The sequence below is a fragment of the Oryctolagus cuniculus genome, chromosome 3 (genome assembly GCF_964237555.1).
Source record: "Oryctolagus cuniculus chromosome 3, mOryCun1.1, whole genome shotgun sequence".
NCBI classification, from domain to species: domain Eukaryota; kingdom Metazoa; phylum Chordata; class Mammalia; order Lagomorpha; family Leporidae; genus Oryctolagus; species Oryctolagus cuniculus.
Genome location: NC_091434.1, coordinates 39,251,913 through 39,269,843, shown reverse-complemented (window position 1 = coordinate 39,269,843; position 17,931 = coordinate 39,251,913). Strand labels below are relative to the sequence as shown.

Genomic DNA, 17,931 nt, shown 5'->3' with positions numbered 1-17,931 from the left:
CCCCTGCCCCCACGGAGTCCGTATTACATATATAAAAAGGAAACCAAGTCTCCGTGCCAGGTGGTAATGAGCTGTGAAGAGTATGAAGCACAGCGGGAAACTAAAGCACATGAGAGTAAGGGCCAATGCTGCCTGAGACCGGGTGGTTGAGGAAACAGTCCCCAAGGAGGCATAAGCCACGTGGAAGGCTGAGAAGACAGAAGTCAGGACAAAGGGACTGGGGCCAACGGTGTGAACAGCGCGTTAATCACCACTTGTGACGCTGGCATCCCATATTGCATAGGAATCCTGGTTCGAGTCCCAGTTGCCCAACTTCCAATCCCATTCCCTGCAATATGCCTGCCCCAGTCCTGGCTGTTATGGCCATTTGGGATGGCCATTTGGGGAGTGAACCAGCAGATGGAAGACCTCTCTCTCCTTCTCTCTGTCTCTCTTTCTTTCTCATTCTGCGTTTCAAATAAATAAATAAATCTTTGAAAAAGAAAACTATTGGTGGGTTTTAAACAAAGGTGAAAAGATCGATAACTGTGAAGAAATTGAAAGCTGCCAGCTCTCACTAGTAGCTCACTGAAGCTGCATCCGAACCTAGTGAGACAGAGGATCTTCCTCAATCAGCCAGGTCAGAAGGATGCCAGGTGCCACTGTCTGGGGCCTGATGAATGGTCCCCCAGGGAGTCTTCACTAAAACAAAGGGATGGCTCTCACCACGGTGCTGGGACTCCGTGAACTCGCAAAGGAAGCTGGGAGACGGACATCTTGCCACGCTCCTGAAACCAGACCCCAGAAGCAGCTCCTTGCTGCACGCGGACTCAAGGCCAAGTCCTGGGCATTACTTGGGCTGAAAGCACAGGTCCACAGATACCTAGGAGACGTTCGGAAGGATCAAGTTTATCAGGGAGACTGCCTATCCACCCAAGGTATCTCAAGCCAGGAGGACTTGGCTTGGTCACATCTCCACTTTAACTGGAGCATGGACAGGACATGTCCGAGTGATTTTCTCTGAGGAAACATTTCTGCAGACCAAGAAAAAAACGTTGGGGAAAGTGAGAGACCTCAGGAAGGGCACTTCTAACTCTCTCTTTGAGAAGAATGAAATTCAGCCAGGATATACTCCCGGGGCTGCGACAGTGTGCACAGAGCCCTTAAACTCAGCTTGCTGTTTTGGTTTTCACACTAAGCCCTCTGGCTTCAGAAAAAGCAGGAAGTGTGGGCTGTGTTCCAAGCCAGCTTTGAAGCTAGGACCAGAGCAGGGCAGAGGGTATTGGACAATTGGGGGGAAAGAGGGGCGGGGAGCGAGGCATGAGATAAGAGGCCGGGCCACATAGGCACTGTGGATTTAAGAAGCTACAAAGCAAGGACGTCTCCACCTCCTGCCCTCCTCTCCGCGTCTCCAGGCTGCTTCAGCTCAAGAAGAGACTCCAGTGCTGGCCCTTAGTCCTCTCTGCGGCTGGCACTAAAGAGCAGTGCCACCGAGAACCGCAAGGCAGAACTTAACCTGCAGGGACAATGCCCTGCCCATCAAGGCCCAGTGACTTGGTTTTCTTTGTGAATGGGAGGAAGGTAAGTGTTGGGTGTTTCTACTGTGGTTTATAAGGACACTGGGAAACTTCCACTCGAGAAGAGCTCATATGGCGCATTTGGGTTGAGACCCCTCCAGTCAAGGTCAAGAAGCCAGGAACTGGGAACCCATCCTAACTTGGCCTGGCCCCTTCTCAATTATAGCTCAGCTCCCTGCAATGTGTGTCTTGGGCTGGAGAGAGGAAAAGCCTTGGAGTTGGTCACAAGGGCCCTGGTGTCCTTGACCCACTCTGGCCCTGCCATTTCCTGTATAACCTCATGCAATGTATGGGCTCTGGGGTCCTCACCTTTGGGCTCCACTTTCCAGGAATGTTGTGAGGATTTAAAGAAAGTTGTTCCTTTCATTGATTAGGAAGCCCCCTAATGGTTGCTAAACCACTTAGTGCTGGGCCTGGTATGTGAAAGCACATTAGCTAGCTACATATCTTGGTTTTCAAACTCAGGAAGACAAGAAATGGAGCTCTCTTTACTTTTCTATTTATCAACTTAATTTTTAATTGTTAAGTTTTTAAATTAACTTTTAATTCATTGAGTCTCCATTATACAAGCTTGGTTGGAATGGAATCATGGTCAGTCCAGAGGCCTTCTCTTTCCCTGGGTCACAGCCAAGTTCCAGGGAGAACCTATGTGACAAGGGCAGAGGATCTCCTTTGCCATTTTTCTTTGTCGTCTTCCTCTCTAGTCCTTACCACCCACCCATGCAGGCCACCAGTTACCCTTGGTGCCCTGTGCCAGGCCCTCCCTCTCCCAAATATTTCTGCCTGTCTCTCAAAGGAGCCATTCTGGAGCTCCTGGGGCATGTGGCTTCTCTGGGCCTTTCCCCCTTGCCTCCAGGACCCCTCAGGTGGTGGGGGTATGGCTATGTCCACCCCATCCAGCACTTGGCCCAAGAAAAGAGATGACTCAGTGCCTGAGAGTCTCATAATTCCCTTTCTAAGGCTCTCTCTTGTATCCGGCTCCCCAGCCAGCAATCACCATGCAGTCTTCTGAAATGATCATCCATGAACTGCGCCCCTGCTTGCTAGTTCCACAGGCCTAGGCTTTGCAGACTCAAAGTCTGAAGGAAGCTCCTTAGCCTACCTTCTCTTCCATTTCCCTTCTGAGTCATGTGTCCAGAGTGTAGTATCTGCAGCCCAAAGAAAAGGCTAAATCAAGAATTAGAGGAAATACAACTGTGTGTGGTGGGGGTGGGAGGCAATTAAGTGGTGAAGACACTATCCAACCGCATGCTCAATGAATTTGCATAAAGGACCTGCAGTGGATGTAACCACAGGCAGAGGGGGGCTTCATTCACTGATTAGGGGCTCCCTAGAGAACCAGAAAGCAGTTGACTTTGAATATATCAGCTTGGAAGCATCTTCCTATAGTGTTTTTGTTCTTCAAGGTCTATAAAAATGTATGTCTTCCTTCTGGCAAGAAAGCAAGCACACAGCATGCATAGCCCACCCTATCTCCCTTCCCTCTGATGCACAGATTGGATCCAGGGACTTGCAGAACACCCCAAGACAAAATCAGAGGAAGTATCTGAAAATCAGCAAATGCGAAAGAGGCACCAAAGACGGTCCCTCGTGGCTTTTGAATGCTAAATCCTCATTTCCAAGGGTAGGGAGGGAGGGGTTCTCTTGCCCCATGAGATCCAGCCTGGGTTTGAGCTGGAGCACAGAGAATCTCACCATAGGACCAGTCTTCCAGTGAGGGGATTGGCAAGCTCCGGGGCCTTCCATGACGACAGCAGTTTTCCCCTACCCCTCCCTGCCACCAATGCATAGCCCCCTTGATATTTTCCAATGTGCTACCCACCGAAAGTCTCTCAGAGACCAGAAAATGCCCACCCAGCATTTCTCCCTACAGGACCCTTCACTGTGTATGCACACACAAACACGCCAAGTCCTTGCTACATCTGAAGGATTGCCAGAGTACCGCAGCCTGAATTAGACAAGTACACAAAGGTACACCAAAAAGGTGGGCAAATATGAAGAGTACGGTTCCCAGTTCCCACCGCACAGAAGAGTAGGGTTGCTTTGCAGGGCTCCTACCCTGGAAATGCTTGAGGAAGTTGTTTGACAAAACAGAGCCTAATAAACCCCAATACTGAACCAAACAGGCGGCGATTAAATCCCCATAACCATCTCCGCTTCTCATTCCAATGCAGGTGATAGAGAGGAATGCAGACCCAGAAGTGACACTGCTGACCTTCCTACGAAAGAACTGGATCCTTTTAACCAACGTCTTGGCCATGTCTAGGTTTGCCTTAACCCTGAAGCCAGCTGTCAGTGTGCCAACTAATCAAATCTCGACATCTAAATGGTCAGCCCTCTTGGCCCTCATGCTGTTTGCTTTTGGCCAGGGTTTTAAGGCTATCAGGTTAATTGGGCTACTTTGGAGAGGATGAAGTTTTCCCAGAGTTTCTTATATCCGATTTAATAGCATGAAATAGAAGCTAAGCACCTTAGTTCAGGACTAATTGTTCCCCTCTGGGCTTCCCAGGTACTTAGGTAACAGCAGCTGGTGTGGCACACACCCTGCCCTCCCACAACACCAGGTACTCCAGGTCAGGTGAGAGCATGTGTTGTAGGAGAAGACTTCCCGCCCCTACGTCTGATCTCTGAGATCTGATTTCCTCCACGATTCCATCCCCTGGAACTCAGATCTTCATCCGGGCAAACGTGTCTTCCTTGGCAAATCCGCTGGAGCACTCGGAGAACCCAGGAACAAAAAAAAAATGACAGAAATTAAAATTGATGAAGTTGGCCTCTGTACAGATTTCCTATGAAAGTCTACATGGCTTTTAATTAGTTGTCAATGTTTGAAAATTAGGAAATTGCATGTTTTTTAAAATGAGTATTTTCCAGCTTCTTTTGACAAATGAGAAGGCTGCCACCCCTGGCTGACAGTGGCCTTGCCGATTGCTGGGTAGGGACTGTCCCCAGTGCCCTCTTGAAAACGGGGCTGGAGCTCCCAAGTCACACCCAGGCCACCCAATTTATTTCATGACCTCTCTCAATGCATTTGAGGTTATGACTTAATGGAGATGAACAACTCCTAGGGTTAAAAAAAAAAAAGAAAACCAACAGACAATGGCAATAAAGAGTTAGTGATTCAGAAGTGTTTCTAGCAATCCAGGTAAATCCTATGCAGTCCCACAAATAGTGTGGAAATGCACCATAACCGGGGAGATGGCTGAGTAAAGAGAAGGCACTGCGGCTGAGCCTAAACTTGGAATGACGTGTTGACTAACTGAGGGATGCTCAAGGCGGAATCCGAAATAAGAATGAGATTCCTCTGAAGACTCGTGGGCTTGCTTTGAAATGCGGAATTGATTCCTGGGCAAACTGGTAACCCATGGAGTAGCTGAAAATAAAGTTCTTCTCCAGTCACATGGTTGAAGCCACAAGAAGACGTGGAAGAGTACCCTATAAGGAAATAGAATTTTTCAAAGAGTTTTTACACCCATGACCTTAGAAGATGCTTGTAATAAGCCTGTGAAGACTTATTGCAAGTCTTCGCAATGTCAGCATCACACAGCAGTAAAACATGGAGACGCAGGCAGATAACTGCCCAGGCCTGCGCCTGACCTTCCTCCCTAGCCACACCCTAGGGAGGCAGCTGCCCAGGGGGCAAAATATCTACCGTGAGATGTTTTCCTTGATGGCCCCGCTTCCAGTACGTCTCACAGGGACCAAGTATGCCTGCGGAACAGGAGGCTGTGGCGCCTGCACTGTGATGGTGTCGGAGCATGACCCCATATCCAAGAAGATAAGGTATCCCTCCCAGGAGCCCGAGGCAGGCTTTGTTTCTCTGCCTTGCTGTATGCTCAACTCACAGCTCAGAAAGATGTTTAGATCCTTGCTGTCTCCCAATATTGGATCCCTTTTGGAAAATCCCATATACTCGGATAATACACAAACGCATATTTTGCATATAACTGGAAGATCCTGAGCCTTCCAAGGCCCATCAGGGCACTCCAGGTCAGGAAACACCAACTTAGGCTGAAGATTCATCTTACAGATGAGGAAATGGGCTCCAAGAGATGCAGGAAGCTGCTGGAGGTCATGTAACCACCACTTGTTTTTGTTTGTTTTTAAAGATTTATTTATTTATTTATTTGAAAGAGTTACACAGAGCGAAGGGGAGGTAGAGAGAGAGAGAGAGAGAGAGAGAGAGAGAGGTCTTCCATCCACTGATTCACTCCCCAGTTGGCAGCAATGGCTGGAGCTGCACCAATCTGAAGCCAGGAGCCAGGAGCTTCTTCCAGTCTCCCACACAGGTGCAGGGGCCCAAGGACTTGGGCCATCTTCCACTGCTTTCCCAGGCCATAGCAGAGAGCTGGATTGGAAGTGGAACAGCCAGGACTTGAACCAGTGTCCATATGGGATGCCAGCACTGCAGGCAGCAGCTTTACCCACTACGTGCTGGCACCGTAACCAAGGCCTTGAGCTCACATTTTCTGGCTCTAAAACTAATGCTATCTCTCTACAGGTAGGCTAAGATCAACCCTGAAGAGCAAGGATATGGGCCATGCTTTTGCTTTTCAGTTAAGGGCAAGATTCTAGACCTTGGGCATCCCCCAAATGCAAGGCCCAGGAAATCAAGAGATGGCCTGAGGGACCAGTGCTGTGGTGCAGCAGTTAAGCCACTGCTTGCAACACTTGCATCCCAAATAAGCACCGATTAGAGTCTTGGCTGCTCCACTTCTAATCCAGCTCCCTACTAATGAGCCTGGAAGATGGACCAAGTGCTTGGACCCCTGCACCCATGTGGGAGACCCAGAAGTAGCTCCTAGCTTTATCCTGGCCCAGTCCCAGCCATTGCAGCCATTTTGGGAGTGAACCAGTGAATGGCAGATCTATCTTTCTCTCTCTCTCTCTCTTTCTCTTTCTCTCTCTCTCTCTCTCTCTCTCTCCCTCTTCCTTTCAAATAAACAAGTAAATCTTTTAAAAAAAAGAATGAGAGATGGCCTGGGAATATAGGTCATCTAATTGTTAACTTATATTCAGAGAGCTTAAAATCAAAAGCAAAAAATCCCCCTGAGCATATCCACAAGGATAAAACACACAAACATGCCTTTGCTTGTTACAAGGTCAGTATCCCAGCGAAGACTAGAAGTGCAACACACTCCCGGTTGTATGCGTCTATTCCCATTGCTCCCGGGTGAGTAGGCTTAGAAAGCTGTTCTGACCTTCAGAATGCCTATATGCACCTGAAGGAGTCCAGGCTTTGAAAGATAGCACAGAGTTCGTACAGACGACTCTGAGTTCCCCCTCCAGCTCCCCATCCCCCAGGCTGAATGACAGGCTTGGTTCCAGGTTTCCCCACAAGGCAAGGTGGTGTTACTCCCCTCAGCTTCCCTGGTGTTTCTCATACAAAGGCATGTCTCTGTCACCGCCTGCCTGGTGCCCATCTGCTCACTGTATGGAGCTGCTGTCACCACCGTGGAAGGTGTTGGAAGCATCAAAACCAGGCTTCACCCGGTGCAGGTAAGAGCACATCCTGCTTTTCTCATTTCTCTGTCTTTGTACCAAATGCTATGCAGACCGTGCCTTCTGAGGCTTCTAGGTTGTGGTCAGGTAAGAAGCAGCTTTGGCTGCATATTATTCAGAGTCACAATGTCTTTGAAGTAATTTGAAGAAAGCTGGAAAGCTATCTCCATTTTATTAGGTGACCATATGTTTTCTTTTTCTACTTGAACAATAAACAGAATTACTGATAATGGCTATTGGACTACTGTGGACTAGGGTCCACAGTAGACATTGTACAAAGGAAATTATATATGGAACAAAACATTTCCAAGGCCAAGAAGATAAAATGCAGGATTAGTTCCTGTGGCAGAGAGGTCTCGGGGAGTGAGTGGAATCTATAATGGATTTCTCCAGAGCGTGACAATTGTTTCTCCAAATCTTAGCCTGAAGTCATATGTGCATTGGCAGAGAACACATTGATTTTTCTGTCATTGTACAGGAGTTTTAAGAGCAGACCAACGCTGAGTCCTAGGCAGGGGAGGCCCAGGGGGTCCCTGGGCTTAACCCCAGGAGCATCAATTCCAGGGAGGAGTAACCAGTGTGAAGGATCCAGCAGTGTCTACCAGAAGTCAGAGGGAATGCTCACAGCAAGATCGAGAAACCTGAATACAGGATCTCATTACATTCTGAAATCTAGAACAGGGCTTCTCAAACTCTAATATGCTAACTAAGGAGCTCATTAAAAATACCGATCCTGAGTCAGGAAGTTTGGAGCAGGAGCCCCAGGTTCTGCACTCCCTACAAGCTCTTAGGTAAAACCAACACTGCTGGTCCATAGACTACACTTCGAACAGCAAGGAGTTTTAATTGAGGACACAGACCAAAATATTGGACTTGTGAATACAGAGCTGTCTTTGAGCCAACAAGGAATTTACAGAGAGTGAAATGAGAGCCTCCAGGTTAATAATAATGAAAAAGAGGAGGGAGCTTCATGGTCAGACTAAACTGTCAAGATGTGGAGGTATTCAGGAAAACTGGTATTTTTTTACTCTTTATTTACTTGAGAGACAGAAAAAGAGTCAGCAGGCAGACAGAGATAGTATGATCCCATTTGCTGTTTCACTCCCCAAATGTCCGCAATGGCTGGGGTTGGGTCAGGGTGGGAGGTCAGTCCAGACTGAAGTCAGGAGCCAGAAATGCAGTCCAGGTCTCCCAGATGGCTGGCAGGGACCCAAGTTCTTCAGCCATCACTGCTGTCTCCCAGAGCGTGCATTAGTGGGAAGCTGGGGTCAGGAGCCAGAATCGAACCCAGGTACTCTGACATGGGATGCAGGCACCTTAACTGGAGTCTAGGTCAAGCACCTACTTCAAAAAAGTTGTTTTTGAAACCTTGCACACATTCTTCTTATAATTATTGATTTCTGGAGAGCACTTCTTACTCTGGGAGTGGAGGCTGCACATTGCTAATTCCTAGTTAGAAGAGTTTGAGCACTTGACCTTGAGAAATGATTCTAATAATAGAATACGGCAGCCTGGGAAAACAGAGCATGGCCGACTCTGATCAAAGGGACAGGGTACGTTTGCTGAGAGAGGGAGATCTACCACGACAAGGGAGACACAAGCTGTGGTCCTCGATGAAAGTTGGTGGCAGCAGGAATGGAGGATCGTGACCATACATGTGTCCTTCCAGGAGAGGATTGCCAAGAGCCATGGCACCCAGTGCGGATTCTGCACCCCTGGGATGGTGATGTCCATGTACACGCTGCTCAGGAACCATCCACAGCCCTCAGAGGAGCAGCTCATGGAAGCCCTGGGAGGTAGGTCTGCCCCAAGGCCAGGTAGGAAGTGTGTTTCTGACTGCTCCTCTCCAGCCCCAGTGTCAGCCAAGCCCCACTCAGGCCCAGGTGTGAGCAGAGCTATGTTCGCTCTAGGGAGGACCTTTCTTTGCCCCTTCCTAGATTCTGGTGATTGGCAGGGGTCCTTTGTGTTTCCTAACTTGTGGATGTGTCGCTCTGATCTGTGCTTCTGTCTCCACATGGATATCCATATCCAAACCCTCTTCTTATTTTTTTTTAAGATTTATTGATTGATTTGAGAGGGAGAGACATAGAGAGACAGAGATCTCCAAATGGTCACAACGGCCAGGGCTGGGCCAGGCCAAAACCAGGAGTCTGGAACTCCATATGGGTCTCCCACTTGGGCCATCTTCCCCTGCTTTCCCAGGCACACTAGCAGGCTGCTGGATTGGAAGTGGAACAGCTGGGGCTCATACTGGTGCCCATATGGAATGCCAGCATTGCAGGAGATGGTTTAACCTGCTGTACCTCAACACCGACCACAAGTATTCCTCTTCTTATAAGGACACCAGGGTTAGGGCCTGTACCTTAACCCAGTATAATCTTGTCTTCACTTGACTATATCTGCAGAGATCCTATTTCCAAATAAGGTTGTGCCCACATGTTCACATACCTTTTTGGGAGGCAGAATTCAACTCAAAACAGAGCCCTTCACATATTGAAAGAACCCTTTAAGTTTTGCAATGGGTTTAAGTTACTAAAAGAGGACTTTGTAAACATATCCCTTTCGCAGAATCAAAATCATCATCTTCAAGTCATGTGACAGATACATAAGGTCTTAGACTGAGGCCTGAGCCTGTCACTTGGCCATCTGCTTGTGGCTTTCTCTCTCTTTCTCTCTCTCTCTCTCCTCCCCTGTTCCTGCTCTAGTACAGAAAAAAATCAGATTAAGCCATCTAAAATCTGCTGCTTCTTGGCTCTTTCTCTCATCCCTATAGCACCGCCAAGCCTGATCTCCCCCACCAGACACTCAGGGAAGTCCAATAGCTGGCCTCCCTGGCCCACCCTTCCTCCTCCTCTGTGTCATCCCCCAGGCCGGGCTCCTCTCAACCTCTGCTCAAACCTTGCACCTTGCAAGTGCTGCTCTGAGAACCCGGCACACCCCTCCCCTGCATCCCTACAATCCAGAGCTTGGCCGCTCTTCGGGTTGCAAGCTCTCCGGGAAGCCCTCCTGGATGAACTCTATGCCACACTGGCCCTCCTCCACCCCCACTTCATGCGTGATCCTTCATCGATGGAAACCGGAGGCTCTCGAACTGTACCGTGCAGCAGCGTGGCCCACGGACCCCCTCATGCAGGCTCCCGGGCCCGCCCCCAGACATTCTAATGCCAGAGAATTGGAGCAGGGGTGAAGGATTTGCATTTTTATAAACACTCCCAAGGGATTCGGATGGAGTGACCCGAGGAGAGCCACCGACAAACGTCCAGGGATGACACTTTGCTTGTCTGGGGCCTTGGAAATTGCTCTATTTTCTGATTTAGGACTCCCGCTGTTTTACATCAGGCTGGAGATAGAGCTGTTGGCGATAGCGACACATTGAGAGAATGAGTTAATAGATCAATGAAAGCGAGCTCTCAGCCAGACTGTCGTTTTCCTTGGGGTGGAGAACGAAGCCAGAACTGAGGTGGGGGAGGAGGCTAGTCCAAGTGGAGGGGAAAAGCATCAAACAGCTTGGCACGTACCAAAGGGTCTCTCAAGGAAAACGCTACTGGTAGAAACACAGCTCCTGATGACACGCCTCTCCTCGGATTAGGTAACCTGTGCCGCTGCACTGGGTATCGGCCCATTCTCGAGAGCGGGAAGACCTTCTGCGCGGTGAGTGGGTGACGGGGGGGGGGGGGGGGGGGTGGAGGTTAGGGGCGTCCTGCAGAGCTAGCGTCACAGGGGAAGCTGCAGTGTTAGGGGAGACCAGGTGAGTTAACTCACTGCAAGTGACCCATTAAACCACCTTTGATGCTGTCCAGCCAAAACCGCAGGAGACAGGTGATCTAACCAGATTTTCCACACCGAGTTCAGCCAGGCTTCTGGACAGGAAAGGTAACTGGCCTCGGGCAAACCCAAGGAGACAAGAAGAGGGAGTAGGGTTTGGCTTGCAGAGGCGAAGTGAGTCCCAAGAATCCAGCCGGGAAGGTGTGAGCAGATAAATAATTGGAATACACCACGCACTCTGTGAGAACATGCGGAGTTCCCTCCAGCGGGTGGGGCCGTCTGGCCCGTGCGCTGCCAAGTGATTTGCTCTGGCTCTGCCGAGGCGCTTGCGGGTGGGACTCGAAACTCAACAAATTTACAGCAGGCTAGAGTTGACCATCCTGTGTGGCCCACAAAGGATCCACATGGCCCTTGGCAGAAGACGATTTCCCCACCCTGGGGGCAACGTCACTGGGCTGCTGTGAAAAATTACACGAGTTTCGTGTGGCATTTAGTGAAAGTGCAGCCAACAGTGACCACTGCGATTGAGGTTGTTGTTGATTAGCATCTGACAAGGACACCAGGAGACAAGCATGTTTGATGGCAGAAGGATGGGGGCAATACAGACTTTACACCCGAGAGCAGGGGGCCCTGCCTGGTCCGCTATGGAGCCGTGGAGGCAAGGGCACTTGCTCACCTAGAGCCTTCACCCCTTTTCTAGATCATTCTCCACGTGTAATCTTCACCCCACTCCTAGGCCAGACACGTGCCCCTTTCCTGAGTCAAAGTGGAACAGTTTGGACACACAGTGCCTGCATTCCTGGCTCAGAGCGTGGCCTGCAAGCGGCTGCTTGTGGAGGGAGTGGCTGGGACAGTCAGGCCCGGTGCCCCTGCAGGTGTCGGAGGCCCCTCCTCCCAGCACGCAGGAGAGCTGAGAAGGGGAGAGAAGAGCCACAGGCCTCGGGTTGGGGGCCTGCCTTCATGTGCTTGCCTCAGCTCGCAAACCCAAGAGGTGGGCCTGGCAGTGAGCCAGCGAGTGTGTCCCATGTCCAGAGTCAGGTGTGTTCACTGAGCATGCGTGTCCCAGGCTTTTTTAGCTGGGAAGCCCAGCAAGCTGCCGGTGCGAGTGGAAAAGTGCTTGTGCAATGGAAATAAAGGGAACCTCCTTCCCTGCAGTTTCGAATGGAACCCACCTTTCCAGACACACAGACTGGGAGGACAAAGGCAGAAATGTGGGCCTGGGACTTCAGTGGGAGAAACCAAGCCCCGGGGCCGACTGAGTCCTCCATGTCCTGGGCCAAGAGCAAACTGGCTTCTCCCATCAGCCTTCAGTGGCAGCCATCAGGGAGGCTCCCAGAGCTCTGAGTCAGAGATAAGCCACTGTTTTGTTGGTTTTGCTTCTGGGACAGAATTAGGGAGAGGGCAACATGAGACAGACAGCAGACAAAGTTTTCGGCTAGATACGTGGGAGGCAGTGTTTGCGGAAGAAGACACAGAAGGCGGTTTGGAGGAAAGAGGCAGCTAAGGGACACGCGGAAGGAAAGCTGCTGTAAAATTCATTGTCAGCTCAGCCCCAGGCCAATCCCAAGGGTCTGGGAGATCCAGTTACCAAGATAATTTTTTTATTTTTTAATTTTTCTTTTTCTTTGCTGAAGCATTATATTTTAAAAACTTTTTTTCCTGAAGCTTTATATTAATGATAATATACAGCGTTATTGAATCTTACATAAGCTAAAGAGTAGGTAAAATGTCATTGCCCTGAGAAGCATGTTATCAATTAATTTTGTCAGTGGGAATTAACCTGAAAAATGTTGTGGATGGACAAAAACGCTCATGTGTACTATATGTGATATAAATGGTATATAGTGTTTTATAGCATATAAGCATAATTCCAAATACTTATTATGTCAAAATGTCATCATTGGGATAGGGTAATTTATTTCATTTACACTTCTCTATAGTCTATATTTCTGTATATCAAATGTACATACTTTATGGGTTTATTAGATATTCTATATATTCTATATGTATCATTTTTCTAAAACAAAAAAAAGAGTGTTCCAATAGTGACTGAAAATGTCTAATTTACATTGCCAAACCTTTTAGAACACAAACCCATTTACCTATAAAAGATGTTTTTAATCTAAGGCACTTTACCTTGTTAGGAGTCAAATGGCTGTCAACAGAACAGAACAGGAAAATGCTGCTTGGACCAGGGAGAAAATGGGTCCTCGTCCCCCGGCAGAAAGAATGTCGTGAGTCCCGTTGTTGGTTTTGTCCTCTCTCTGTGAGCGCTGCTCACGCTGGCTCGCTGTTGAAGCAGCGCTTGTTAGCTTGAAGGGTCATTCTCTGACCAGAGCGCAGGCACAAATAACAATGAGTCGATCTGCCCAATGGCCAGGGATCGGCCCCTGGGACTCGCCACTTGAGCTCTCTGAGCATGGAGCATGCGTGTGTGTGTGCGTGTGTGTGCACGTGCGTGTGTGTGTGTGTGTGTGTGTGTAAGTCTCGAGGTAACACCCACTTAGAGGAACTTTTCATTTATCTACTTTGCTATTGATGTTGGTTACTATTTTAATTCTCAGGCACAATCTTATTTCCAGACATCAGAGCTACCCCGCACTCTCACCCCCAGGGACTACAGTGTAAGCTTCCAAGTCTAACTAATGCCAAAATGGCTCACTCAGATGTTTATTTGCGGTGGCTCCATCTGTGGTCCTTCTAAGAACCGTCCTGAGGAACAACCAGCTTTCCTTCCAGAAACAGGGTCGGCCTCAGAGAGATGGAAGAGGGGCGGGTTGGACAAGGGTCAGGCCATTTCATCTAATGATTGCAGTGACCCTTCAAATCCATATTGCTTCCATGTCTCCCTTAGAACAGTGAAGGTTTCCACTGGAAAGGTCAGGGTCAAGCTGAGAATGACCCAAGTCTGTCCACCTCTGATATCCACACAGCCTCTTCTCCATGGACCCATCTCTACCCCCAGATCCCATGGCTCCTCCCCAGTTTTCCTTACTCCTAAGGGATGTTTTCTAGCACTAACTTTTCCCAAAGCTAATACAGATCTGTTTCAGACAGGATTACACTTTGGGTAACTTTTCATTGAACTTTAGTTCCTTCCAGTTATAGTGGACATAATTTGCTTTCTTTACACTGTTGTTGTGAAGATTGAATTGTTAATACATGTTGAAACACTTAGAAACTTAGCACTCAGTAAATGTTAATTATTAAGGTCAGACTGTGTGTATGTGTGTGAGTGTGCATGTGTGTGTGTATAGAGTCATTTGTATTTAAAATGCAGAACTTCTCAGAGCCTTTAGCCCTTGGAATCCTGACAGCACAGGAGAGGAGAATGGTTAGGGTACAGTGGAGATTTCCCAAACTTTCTATTTTAAGGTTTGTTTGCTTGTTTGTTTGTTTGAAAGGCAGAGCAACAGAGAGAGGGAGGGAGGGACAGGGGCAGAGAGAGAGAATGAGAGATCTTCCAGCTGCTGGTTCCCTCCCCAAGTAGCTGCCAACACCAGATTTGGGTCAACCTGAAGCCAGGAGCCAGGAACTCCGTCCAGGTCTCCCTCCTGGGTGACGGGAGCCCAAGTATTTGGACCATCTCTGCTGCCTTCCCAGGTGCATTGGTAGGAAGATGTATTAGAAATGGAGCTGCTGGGACTTGAACTTACCCACATGGCAAGTGTCAGCTCAACCTGCTATGCCACAACGCCAGCCTCCCCCAAACTTACTTAACCTCTGATAACTTTTAAAACAATGATTTTCCCAGAATGCTTTTGAGTATTTCATAGACTACTCCTTCCTTTAGAATCGATTAGTGTAAACTGGTATCTCTTACAACAGGATTCGTATTTTAAATTATTTGGTTTGAACAATTTCCCTGCACAAAAAAGAGACTTATTAGAGCATTCATCTTGCCTAATTCCTGTAAAGACCTGCAATGCTGTTTACAACTGAGCCGAGCTGACAGGGCCATCTGCTTCTTCCCTTTACAAAGCTTTGCACGGAGTTATTTTCGAAAGAGGAGTTCCAGCCTTTGGACCCTACCCAGGACCTTATATTCCCTCCAGAGCTCTTGGTAAGATGAATTGGGTATTTAAGTGCTTGCTTAAGTATCACTGCACATTAATTTAGCTTTATAAAACCCCCCATTTGCTCTCCCCCCATGAAATTGTGGACATGTTTGTACAGATCATGAAGGCTGCTTCCTCCCCAGCTCACCAAGTCCTGACCCACCCCTTGGACAGAGTTGGGCCTCGGCTGGGGCTGGTTTCTACAGGACTTCACATTGCTCTTCTCATTGTCACCTGGGTGTCCCTGTCTGCTGTCCAGGTGGCACAGCATTGTTAAGCTTCCCTCCAGCCTTTGGGGCCAATCCGGGGCATTGACCCTGTGGAGCACTCTTGGGCGCCTTCCCCACTCCCCTTCCTCGCCCTTCCTCCCGTCAGCATCTCCATCTTTGTTCTGGGGCATCCACAGTCCCATTGCACAAAATTTCCTTTCCTGAATGGGTTCTGAGGTGTTTGTTCCTTCATTCTGCAAATATTTATTCACTCAGCAACCTGCCAGTTCCATGCCACACACAGCATGGAACAAAACGGACTCAAAGATTTGCCCTCGAGCAGCTGCTAATCTTGTGAGAGAGATGGGCAATGAGCGATGTGACAGCTGAAGGATGCAATGTTAGCGAGAGGGAAAGGCTAAGGAAAAACGTGAAACAGAGAAGGAGAGTTGGGCATGGGCCATTGCCATTGGCAATATGCTGGCTGGAGAAGACCTCAGAGAAGGTGACATTTGGAGAGGATCTGGGAGGTAGTGAGGGAGGAGACATGAAGGTATGTGGGGACAGGCAACCCAACCGGCAGAAACAGTAAGCGCTAAGGTCCGAAGGGCAGGTGAACCCCTGGCCTGATTAAGGAAAAGAGTGGTGGCCACCCTGGCAGGTGCACAGGAGCAAGGGGAGGATCAGAAGCTGAGAGGAGCCAACCCTGCTCTGCTCAACACTGCTGGCCTTTCATTCCGTCTGGAACGAGAAGCTGTGAGGGGGGTTGGACAAAGGAGGGGTGTCTCCCTCGGGTTTCTGCTGCAGTGTTGAGAATGCTCTGCAGAGGCACCAGACAGGGGACATTGGCATCCTGAGATATGGCAGGGGGCGGGGCCAGGCTGCTGGGTTTGGGGGTGGGGTGGAGGTAGTGAGAAGCAAGGGTATTCTGGATACAACTTGGAAGATTGGATGTGAGAGCTCAATTTTGAACAAAGGTCAATGATAGATGTCAGCTTACATTGCCACTTGTCCCCCAAAAGCCATCCAAGTTATGGAAATTCAAGCATTAGCTGGTGGGTGCAGTGAGTGCCTTTGGGGGTGAGTGGCCCCCGGAACACCTGCAGTCTTCCAGAGGAACTGACCTCCCCAGTCCCGAGTAACCCAGGAGCACAGGCGTGCGCAGACGACATGTGCCTGTCATTTGCCTTCAGAGGATGGCAGAGAACCCAGAAAAACCAACCCTGACTTTTTATGGAGAGAGAGTGACTTGGATCTCCCCTGGGACCCTCAAGGAGCTCCTGGAGCTGAAAGTGAGGCACCCGGAAGCCCCTGTCGTCCTGGGCAGCACCTCGCTGGGTGAGTTGGTTACAAGGGCTCCCGTTCCACCAGCAACTCAGAGCTGGACTTCTTGTGCCGCACGCAGTTCTCAGTCTATGGAAGCTGCTTTTTAGGGATTGAAAACACCATCCTTTCTCACAAAGCCAGTCTCCAAGGCTGGGCGCACATATACCCTGGTAGGTAGGACGCAGCCTAACACCCTGAGTTGGGGTGGGCTGTACTAGAGAGCTTTATAAAATCACATTGTCCTTTTCTGTTCATGTTCAATATGGCATAGACATCATAGGATTGTGTAAGATATGCACAGATGTGCTAACACACTACACACTCAGGTAGCCCCCATCCCCTTTCAGAGCCCTCACGGGCCCTCCCAAGCTACATTTCCTGCCTTTCCCTTCCCTCTTGAAGGTACTCATTAGCCTGAATTTGCCTTGGCTACTCTCTCCCTTGTTTTTATAATTCCGCCACACATACCGGAGTCCCTACACAGTCTTACTAATTTCGGGAGTGTTTGAACTTCACGAAGGCAGACTGAGCTGCATTCTTGCCCTGTAGTTTGCCTCCCTCATTCACCCGTGTTGCTGCGTGTGGCTGGGCCGTACTCCACCGTGCGAACAGGGAACCATGCGCCCATTCAGTTTGCTCTGAAGGGACAACTTGTTGAAACAGCTCCAGCTGTTGTCAAGTTTGGGCTATTACAAATGTGTGTCTATGTTTCTCCTGGTGCCTATCAGTGTGTGCTATAAGAATGCCTCATCCTTTTTATGTCCCATTTTTTTGTGTAAATGCAGTGAGTGTGTAGCTAAGTGTGTCTATTGGGAGAGCACGCTCAGTACACTTACGTGGCTGGGATGTAAGCCCACCGCTTTCTCATCTGGACGCTTGTATTGTCAGGCATTCAAGTCTGCATCTGAGTATTTTTAGGAGAAAATTTCAACACACAGCAAAGACGTTTTCTCTTTCCTAACTACCCCCAAAATATATGTTCTCTCCAGGACCTGCAATGAAATCTCAAGGACATTTTTACCCGATTCTCCTCTCTGCTGCTAGGATCTCTGAGCTGCGGATGGTAACAAAAACAAGTGATGGTGAGTTCCTGATGTTTCTTATTCATTTCTTTTAAGACTTATTTATTTGAAAGGCAGGGTTACAGGGAGAGGGAGAGACAGGTCTTCCATCCACTGGTTCACTCCCCAGTGGCCAGGTCTCCCACATGGGTGCAGACTCCCATGCACTTGGGCCGTCCTCCACTGCTTTCCCAGGCACATTAGCAGGGAGCTGGATCAGAAGTGGAGCAGCCGGGACTCAAATCGTTGCTCATATGGGATGCTGGTGCTGCAGGCAGTGGCTTAACCCACCATGCCACAGTGCCAGCCCCGTGATGTTTCTATAAGATGCCAATGAAGCATTCTGTGCACCAAGCTTCCACTTGGCAAGCCATTCAGAACCCCCTCATCCATGTGTCTCATCTGGCCTATTTCTGGCTCTTTGCCATTTTTCTCTACATCCCCATCATGAAAC

General features: G+C 49.0%; 1 protein-coding gene across 1 annotated transcript in view; it reads left to right on the top strand.

The window, feature by feature from the left end:
* Positions 1-1,506: 1,506 nt before the first annotated feature.
* Positions 1,507-17,931, top strand: part of AOX2 (aldehyde oxidase 2) — a 76,822-nt gene continuing 60,397 nt past the window's right edge. The window contains 10 exon segments of the mRNA NM_001297488.1: positions 1,507-1,560; positions 3,731-3,788; positions 5,243-5,339; positions 6,947-7,055; positions 8,728-8,854; positions 10,648-10,709; positions 12,968-13,057; positions 14,806-14,886; positions 16,284-16,428; positions 17,406-17,498. Of these exon segments, the coding sequence (NP_001284417.1) occupies positions 1,507-1,560; positions 3,731-3,788; positions 5,243-5,339; positions 6,947-7,055; positions 8,728-8,854; positions 10,648-10,709; positions 12,968-13,057; positions 14,806-14,886; positions 16,284-16,428; positions 17,406-17,498 (916 nt within the window).